The sequence below is a fragment of the Phaethon lepturus genome, unplaced genomic scaffold (genome assembly GCF_000687285.1).
Source record: "Phaethon lepturus isolate BGI_N335 unplaced genomic scaffold, ASM68728v1 scaffold8147, whole genome shotgun sequence".
In the NCBI taxonomy this organism is placed as follows: Eukaryota; Metazoa; Chordata; class Aves; order Phaethontiformes; family Phaethontidae; genus Phaethon; species Phaethon lepturus.
This window is the reverse complement of record NW_010551071.1, coordinates 46,711-56,705: the sequence shown is the minus strand read 5'-3', so window position 1 is coordinate 56,705 and position 9,995 is coordinate 46,711. Positions and strand designations below refer to the sequence as shown.

The 9,995-nt window shown below is 36.9% G+C and overlaps 1 protein-coding gene across 1 annotated transcript; it reads right to left on the bottom strand.

Annotated features, from left to right (window-relative positions):
- Positions 1 to 254: 254 nt before the first annotated feature.
- RGS13 (regulator of G-protein signaling 13) lies at positions 255 to 6,725 on the bottom strand (the record flags this gene model as incomplete). Its single annotated transcript, XM_010290760.1, is given in 4 exon segments — positions 255 to 443; positions 2,117 to 2,283; positions 4,082 to 4,143; positions 6,661 to 6,725. Coding segments are annotated over 4 exon segments (483 nt in total), but the record flags the coding sequence as incomplete, so codon positions are not given.
- Between the last annotated feature and the right edge of the window lie 3,270 nt (positions 6,726 to 9,995).

The window sequence follows — 9,995 nt, the reverse complement described above, 5'->3', positions numbered from 1 at the left end:
TGAAACTTTTATACTTAGTTTTCACTAGTTTTTATGGGCTTTACTGAGGGAAGAGGAAAACAAAATCAGAAGTCTCCAGCAAAGAAAGGTAAGGGGGGAGATAGTGCCTCATCTATTATAACATCAACAGAACAGTTTAGCAGATTAATAATAATATTTGTCTATGGCCTGATTTCTCCTGTCTACTTTAAATCTTAAACATTTGCATGCCAGAAGAAACCTTTCTAAACTTTCAACCTTTCTCTTTAATTTACTGTTGAATTATTGCCATTAGTTTGAAGGCTGCATTTGAGTTTTTGATATAACTTTGGTTCAAGAAATCGTAGATAAGAATCTCTTTCCATGTGCAGGTAAATTATTTTCTGTGCTTCATCAAAACATGACTGTGTCGGCTCTTGAACACTCCTTATAATCACTTTTCTTGCAGGACTGTCAATGTTAATCTGAAACATAAAATGACATTACTAGGTATCACTGAATAGATGCAAAGGAAGGGTAAGGAAGATTGAATTTAGGGGACTGGTACTGAATGTCTTTTTATTTATCTCTTTACATACCCTGTAATCTAAAATCAGCACCTACCCAAAAACAGTGATTCTAGTGGAGTGGATTTCTCTGGATGTGGATAACGCCAAAAACCCCATTGTCTTAGTTGATTGGTTTATTCCTCTTTTGGTGTTTGATTTAGTTAACAGCTATGTTAGTGGCTGGGTAGGGAGCTTGCTCCCTTGGGGACCAGAGGCCTAGTGCTGAGAGGAGATCTCTAAAGATGTGGTGTTAGTGCTAATGTCTTTCATAGGTTGAGATCTTGCTCTTTCAGAGGAGTCATTTGAGTTGCACCTTTCTAAATGCTGCTGAAATTTGAATATAAACAGTTTTTAAAATCCTCAACTGCATCTACCTTTTTTAGAGTGGTACCTAGTTCTTGTGTTACTAGTGAATATCAAGAAAATGTTAAATCGGTGTGTCCTGAAGACCTAGAAACCAGATGGCCAATCGCAAGGTTCAGCTACATACTATTTTAGAAAAAAAATTACAGCTTATTTTTAGCTGTCTTGATTTAAGCCCTTACTTCTGATTAACAAATTTGTGGTTGGCAATATTGACACTTCTTTTTTGGAAATGTAAATGTCTTGCTGAGTTTCCTATAGCTGCACATACTAAAAATAAAATAAGCCAGGAAAAAAAAAAAAAAAACAACAGAAAAATGCATTGTCTTTCCAATTGGCATTTAAAACCAACAGCGGGAACCTTCAAATTTCCTCAAGTTTTGGATTAGTGGGAGTGGTTTAGTCTTTTAAAGCAGCAACTGCTCTTGGCCAACATCTGGGAATCCAGCTGAGTAGTTTTGGCTTGCCCTTCAGTGTCAACAGGGAGGCTGTGTTTTGAGAGTCTATAATAGTTTTATTGTTATGCATAAACCAGAAAATCTAGCTTGATTTTTCTTTTCCAGTTATGTCAGTCTGCCAGAGGCAGCAGCAGTAAAAGCCAGTATTAGCTTATTTTTGCAAAGAGAATAATAAGCAGGGATAGTTAAAGGTCATAAAGCATGCTGAGCAGAAATGACTTTTTCTATAGCTGTTTGTCAGAAAAAAAAAATCACTCTCAAACATCTTACTTACAAACCTGCTCTGTTTCCCTATATCCTGTGCTGCTAAAAGCAGAAAATAATTAACCTGTCTTGGAAGCTTTCTTTTAGCCTGTTTCACAAAGAGGATGACAGCACTGGGTAGAGGTTTTTACTTTGTTCATTTATATTTACTCTTGCAAAGACCAGAGTACTATATACATGTAGCGATGACATAATCCAAAATCTATTGACGTGATATTAATGGCCCCTGGATCAGACGCTAAAAAGAATAAAATAGATCCTAGAATTTGGTTCTTAATCTAGTTGTGTCTTTTGCCTGTATGCTTGGCAGATATAGTTGAAAGATTTGCCTATGGACAAGATGTGAAGGCAAGTATTAAAATTCTGGGTGCAAAAAGAGTTTGGGGGGGATGAATACCAACATTTTTCACTCCCTTTAATACAAGAGGTGCTAGGCATTTTTTGTTTTTACACATCAGGCATTTCTGTTAGAGGAAATAAAGAGCTCATGTTATTTTATGTCACCTCACTGGGAGCCTGGGGTCAAACATAACTTCTAAAAAGTTTCCTGGCCATGGAAATCCTTTTCCTCTGTGATGTGATCTTCTTATAAGCTTCACAAGCAAGCCAGAATTCTATGTTTTCATCACTGTGCTCTGTCTTCAAGTAGGTCTTGTAGATTATAGGCCCGTCTGTAAATATTTCAGAAGCCAAATTTATATACCATGTATACCATGCCTTACCTTTAGAGCCCTTTGAAGGCAATAGGGACATTTACAAGGCAGTATAATTCTTGATTGTACACCTATAAATATTCTTATTAGATTATGTCAAAGTGGGGAATTAAACACACTAACTCACCCCAGAGCCCTACACTTCAACATTTGCTAAAAACTGACACTTATTTTTAAATTAAGTTCTAGTTTTTTTATAGAAGATATCTAAGTATTATCAAATAATTATGATTGAAGGAAAAAAATAAACACCTTCTTGGTGCAAGAATTTGGGGGGGAAAAAGGCAATTAGCAAAAAAGGAAATAACTTTTTTCTTGCTGCTGTAATTGATTGAAGTAAAGCAGTTAAAAGAATAGTCTGTTCAGCAATTAAGTGGTTCTGCACCTGAGGATGTCTTTGAAACACCTGGCAAGGGAGTTTGACAGCAGCAATCAGTGGAATCTTGGCAAAGATTAAATTTCTGAGACTGCCTTTGTCATGCCATTAAGCTTGTGTTGTACAGGATTAGGCGATAGAGTTGCTAAAATGTGTCTAGCAAGGACAGCGTTTCTGAGGCTTTCCTCGGTGCTAGCACTTGATGAGGAATGGTACTTGCAGTTGTAAGATGTACTTTCAGAGTAAAACCTAAGGTAGGCAAATACTTTGCCTACCTTTCATAGTAAGCTGAAAATTCATTGGCTTTAGAGTTTCTGGCTTTTCATGTGAGCACACCTTTGGGGTTCTGATGTTATTAGGCATTCTAAATGAATTCAAAATCAATGAATAGTGCTATCTCAGTACAGTGAATGATGTATTCTAAGAAGGCCGGCATCCAAGTACTGCTGGGATCTACAAGTGCTTTATTTAAAGCAAGCTTTCCTGCTGCTGCAGCACTCTGGGCTTTCATATTTCTAAAGACATTGAGCACTGCCTGTCATCTGGCAATAATGGTGATTGCATCCATGCCTGCTGCTTGTGTTATAATTTTGTCTCTTAAATGTTTTCTGTTGTGCACTTTCTCCCTGTGCTTTTCCTGCAAACCGTAATGTACTAGGTTGTTTGCCATTAAAGATTTTAATGGAAAAATTTTTTTCTTTATAGTTACAAATTCAGACTGTTAATCTTGTTCTTTGTTGTTTGTTGGTAGTTTGAAAATAATGCCAGCCCTTAGGAATAATTTTTAGATGTTTGTGCTGTGATATAACTCTGTACATGACTTTCTCATCAATATTTAAGAAAAAGTAATCCAACAGAGATGTTCCAGACTGCCAACCATATAAGAAATGTGGGAGAGCTCTGAGCCCGGAATGAGGCAGGGTGATGCTGGAGTGGGAAACTTCAGATTTGCTACTGCAGCTACAGCTCTTCCCATACCTCAGATGAGGGTCTGAGTTCCATGGCAATGCACTGTATAGATGTACCATTAGCTGTGGTGTCTTTGCCATACATAGGATTTCCCAGGTCTTTTGGGAAACTTTTTCTTTCACTTCTTATATATGTTGCTGTACAGTGCTCTGACTAGGGATATGGCAGATGAACCTGCCCTTATCACATGTCTTTAGAAGAATTACATGTGATTGCAGAAATGAAAAGTTTGGGAAAGCATTTACAGCATGCTATATTTATTTTCATTGTGAATCATGCTAAGCATGTCACACAAAGTTGTTTTTCATTAGTTGAATATAAGACAGTGTACATTATACTGCATGACTTATTTTTGCTTAATGGGAACTTTTTTTGGTAATCTGTCTGGGATACAACCGTACAGTTACTTACATTTACTTGTCATTAACTTTTCAAAAGACTGGGACCATTGTAACACTTCCTCCAAAGACACCCTTTGAAAAAAAGGAGATTGTTGTAGGATTAGCTGTGGTTCAAAGCATAAAAAATTAAATGAAATTACATTATTGAAAATCTGTCCCCTAATTTAAATAATATCTATATGAAACTTACATTTACAAAGGATTTTCTGTGTGTCCTAGATCTTGTGCTTACTATGCTGAAGCAAATATTTTTCTTGCTCTAACAAATACAGTTCCATCTCAAGATGATCCCATGTAATTCCTTTGGAAATGGCACTTTTTTTAATTGTGCTTAGGAGAAGCACAAGAAAAGTACTAGCTTTTTATATTTAGCAACTTCTTTGGGACAGAAATCATTATATACCTTATGAAATGTTGTTTGTATTCAGTAGCAAAGTTTTTAAGAGCTCAAGATTTTATTTGTAATATTTAAAGGCCTTTAACATCTAAATTGACTTGTCAGCTGAATATAAGCTCTGAATACAAGGTAAATAATGAAAGGTTAATGCTATCTTAGCTGTAAGGGACCACTATCTCTCTCCAGTTGCTTACAGTGCAGCATGACACATTATTACTAATCTAGACAGCTCTTAGAGGTGACTAAAATTGGATTTTTTTTCTTTCATGTTTGCTCTTCTTAAGCAATAATTTCACAAGCTTGTAGGAGTCTCCTGCCTGATTTTGTGAAAGAGTATGGAAGTAGTGAGGTGAGAGACTAAACAATTTAACAAAAAACAAATGTTTGAGGGCCAACTGTTCCATTTACACAGACTGAATTTTTTTAAGCTTTGCAGTTATAGGACATCAGTGCTGGTAACTTGGAAAAAATGTTTATGCTTATTAGTGAAGAAAACACAAAGGATGTATTCCAGTGGGTGCTTTCCATTATGCGTCAGCCAAACTTGGGAAGAGATCCCTTCTCACTGAGTATTTTGTTTTCATATGAGCTACAATTTTGACAACTGCTACTTAATGTCACAGAAGTTTTTAAATTTAAATTAAAAGCAAAATTGGCTTTGTAAGTGCTGCGTGATGCTTCATAGGTTTCTGCTGCACAACAGCCATGAGTAACTTTGTTGATTTTTAATTGGTGATCACCCATGTATTTTTAACTTCATATAATTCTTTCTTCCCCTGAAAGAGTACGTGCTCTGACTTGCTGATTATTTTGTCAAGCTTTCCTGATCAGTCTGATCTGATCAGAGAATATATAGTAATAGATATTTTACCACTATCAAATTATGGTGTCAATAACTCTCTAGTAACTCTTGACAGTAAAAAATACCTTTTTTTTTTTCTTATGAGCTATAGGCATCCTCTGTATAACTCATGAAGCATATGGTTACAGGGAAGGAGACTCTAGTCCTTTGAATGCTTTTTTTTTTTCCTTAAGAGCTGCTTCTGAGTCATAGTCACTGTTACTGACGCAGATAGCTTTTCACCGATGTCAGCAGTAGTGCTTGTATATAGAACAAGTGACAATCTTGTCTGTCTCACCGAGCAACATCAGCAGACCCATCTTATTTCCCTTTCTGATTATTTGTCTTTAGCATTAATCCGTGAAGCAGAAAGAATGCTGCCTGATGGGGCAGCTGACACAAGGGAAAACCTTTTTACTTTTAAAATCAGGAAAATATGAATGGCGGTAAGGGAAATATGAACATGGGTTATTAGGATCTGTATTAATGCCACTTTCATAGCTGCTGTGCTTACAGTATACTTGTTGCTGCACTGATTTGCAACAAGGCTTTATAGCTGGGACTCCAAAGTTTAAATTGGAAAATGCTGTTGTAGTGTCTTGTGGGAGTTATCGTTCACTTCTTGTACGGTCTCCAGTGTGGGGGGGCTTCCCTGGACACTGATGTGTGGGAGAGAAGTCGTCATGCAGGAGGCACTTCTGGAAATGGTGTCTGGATTTCTGCCACTTAACCTCACCCAAATGGCAGTTTCAGGAGTCATCAGACACACCTCAGTATTGCTGTGAAGGACACATTTCTATCCAATGAATAAATCAATACCAAGTATGACCTGATACCAGTTGGCAGGTGTGTTGGATGGAAGCATTTCACCACCCTGGTGTGACATGTCAACCAAAGTTCTAGCCATGGTTGGCCTCCACTGAGGTTGGTGGCATCTGAGGACTTGCCAATGGTGCTTGGCTACGTCTCTTATCCATGTGTGTGTTCAACCTTTGCGAACAGTTTGAATTCTTCTGAAGGATTGACCCAAAATATTGGGCTTTCAAATTCTTCATAGTCCCAAATCTGCACTTAATCTAGGGATTAGTTTAGGCCTATGCCTTTTTAATACAAAAGAAGTTCCCATGGGGATACACCCACCTTCCACTAGAGAAATGCCAGTTTGCACTTCATGTACTGTAAAGGAACTGGCTATACGAAGATGGTCACCCAGGGCAGTTGTGAAGATGTCTCACTTTTGCATGATCTTAAGCTTGCAAAGAAAACTGCCACTGTGAATTTTGAGATTTTTTTGTTTCTTGTACTGACAGCTGCATGCACTGCAGAACATAACAATCTTATTGTTACTTACTTAGAAGTGATCCCACTTTCTTCTGCTCTGAATATCTTGCAAAGCCAACAAGTATTTGGACTCATTCTCCTAAACATGGGAAATATGTGAGTTTTAAACCTCCTGTGCTCAGTTCTGGCTATCTTAAACTGCACTTATAATTCGGTCTCCCTATAGCAGTGCAACCAGTTCTAGCAGGATTCTTATGCATTTAATCTTGGAGTCATGGCTGAAGCATTAGACCAAAATATATTTTTGTGACATGCAAGGACTTAAAAAAAAAAAGTGTGTTAATAATTCTCTTTGCTTTTCCAATTTTGAACAGATTTTATAAGTCTGAGCCTGACACAAAGCAGAAGAAACCAGGAATCTTTTCCCTGAAAGTTCAGGGTGACCTGGATCAGGGATCAGAGCTCATTGTAAACTGGACAATGCTGAGTAACTTGTTAAAAGTTTGAGATGAACATTGATATTTGTCCAGCAAATATCTCAAAGTTGTTAAAAATTCACGTTAAACTTGCTTTTATATAGAGATGATATCCATAAGGAAGGGTATAGTTTTTTAGTAGGAATGAGGCAGTCAAGAATATGTATGTGTAAAAAAAAAATCAAAAAACCCAACCCATAAAACCAAACAAAAACCACACACAAATCTCCCAAAATATCTTGACCTGGAGTATGTATATTTGTTCTGCTTTGGCTTTCAAGAGATGCCAAATTCTTTGCAAAGTTTACATAGAGTGGGTAACTTTATAGATCTGCCTGAAATCAAAACAGTAGTCTTGTACATTATTTAAACTCACAGTTTCTTTCAGGTTTGGGTTTGATTGGCACTTACTACTCCTACAACCAATTTTTTCCTTCAAAGTGAAACACACAGTAAAAGACAGAGCAAGGCTGTATCTCCCAGCATTCTGAACTGGTGAAACATTTGCATTTACCTGTAGTCTTATTTTCCTTGTTTCCCTCACATTTATATCCAATTTTGCATTATGAGTTTTACCCATTAGATTTCCCACAGGATATTGAAACTTTGTAACTCTGCCCGACTGCTATACTGCAACTCCTGCTGCTCGTGTTCCCTGTGGCACTGTAGGATTGCCAGTGGCCATGGCCTGTTTCCTACTTTTGCGGAATTCTCTGAACCACACTCCACTTGGCTTCTGTATGACTTCCTCTACACTTGCCTATTCAATTCACTAGTATTTGCTCATCTCACCTCTGCCTAAAAGCAATCTTTTGAAACTACACAATATTCCATATTTAAAATGAAGTTATGCATTTAAGTTCCAGCATATGGTTATTGCTTATCACTTTATTTTAGATTATTTTACCCAGTGCCCTCTATTTTGGGTAGTTTCATGTGGCAATCGTTAGTCTTTCATTCACGGAAATATTAACAAAATACAGTCTTTGTGGCTTCTCTGAAACCTGAAGAAGCTTATGTGGGTTGCCTACTATACAGAAATGATCAAGAAATATTAGATGAAGCAATATTAAGTAATCTAGTTCAGCTACCTCCACCTAAATTCAAAGTGTCAATCAGTAGTTTTTTTTCTTCAGGTGGTTGCTGCATGAAGTCACATTTGTATAAGGAAATGTTATTCTGAGGAACCATTTTGATTTGAGTTAGAGGCTTAAAACAAATATTGTTCCCCAGGGCTTGTTGAGTACACACATTTGCCATGCAATACATCTAGGGCTTTGTGGTTCTATATTCTTTTTATATTATAAATATTTCCTAATAGAGGAACAGAGCATACTGATTTTATCTTTTTCAGTGCTTCTCTGGAATGTCGCCTTTCCACTGAAGCATAGTCTATGCTTAATTTGTCTAATGTTGCTTGTTTCTGCTGGCAAGAGTCTTAGTCCTAAAGTAAGATGGGAATAGTATGCAAAGCCACAACATGCCCTTGAGAAACTGGTGTCAGTTTTGAGTTGGCTAATCTTCACAAGTGACTTTACCGACATGAGTGGCCTGTCTTCTGTTGTAAATGGTAGCCCATCTACATCTTAACTACTTAATATAGCTTTGCAGTGTTCAGCTAACTAGATTTGGACTATGGGAGCTGTTTTCACCTGTTACATATAGATAACATTTTTTTGTTTGCTCATTATAAGGTTTTATTGCAACAAGGCCACAAGTTCTTTAATGTGTAGGATCTGTGCTTCCTGCAGGTCTTGAATCAAAAATAGTCACATGGTTACAGTACTTCCAGAGAAGGAATTGCCTCTCTGGAAGGCAATTGATACTAAATGAATCTAAGTCCTGAAGTTATTTACATCTGTAAAAGATATAAGCAGTACTGATGCAGAAGTGACTGTTTAACTATTATATGGGAAAAATATCAGGGAAAACTGCTTTGGAAGATCAAAGACCAGGATCTTTCTATTTTTCAAACTACAACATACTTTTTTTTTTTGGCACCCTTATGCTGTGCCAGTGAACCTGTAAATGACCTAATGTCACAGTTTTTAGTACATAGCATAGCTCTAGCAGAGCCTTCAGAGAAACCACTATATAAAAATTCTAATTAATTGCCTTCTGTAATGTCACTCAGCTTAGTTTGTACTAAGAGTATTACACAATATTAATATATAAATAAGGATAAAGTTACCTATACATCAGAAACATTTCTAAAATGAATGCTATTCTAAGGTAACTTTACAGGCAAAGAGGAAAAAAAAGCAGTGTTTCCTTGCCTATGCTATACTTCTCTGTTAATATTTTGAAGTACAAAACCTCATACTTACAGAAACTCTTCTAGGATTGTTTCCTGTAGTTAAAAAGTTTCATTTAGTACTTGCATTTGTAGGGATAATTTTCCAAATTCCTCAACCTGTTTTTTTGCTTCATTATTTTCTTTTAGTGTAGAAGATCTTACTAGCCTTTGGTGGTGTGTCCGTAATGCTTGTGTTAGTGCCCGACTCCTTTCTTACACATACCATAGGCAAACAGTGGCTGTGGTTTCTGGTAGAAAAAGTTCAGTTGGACTCTGACTCACCACTGATAGAGGCTGGTTGCTCTGAAATTACCTTGCCATCTCTGCTGATCAGCTGTAATGAAATGAAGCTGTGCTTTACTTCATTGAAATCTTGCATGTATTGTTCAATTTTTGTGACTAATATTTCCCAACCCTTTATCAAAGTTCTTTATATGAAATCTAAAATTTGTGATGAAATAAGACAAAAGGCAGAAGTACCCTTGCACTAAAATCAAGTTTCATCCCCTTACAGGCAGCATTGAGGCAAATACTTTGGATTGCTGTGGGAGAGCCTTTATTTTCTGCTCTGACACATTAGTGTGAGGCTTTCGCATGCTTTGAACTAGTAAACTTGGTATTGTGCACCATCTG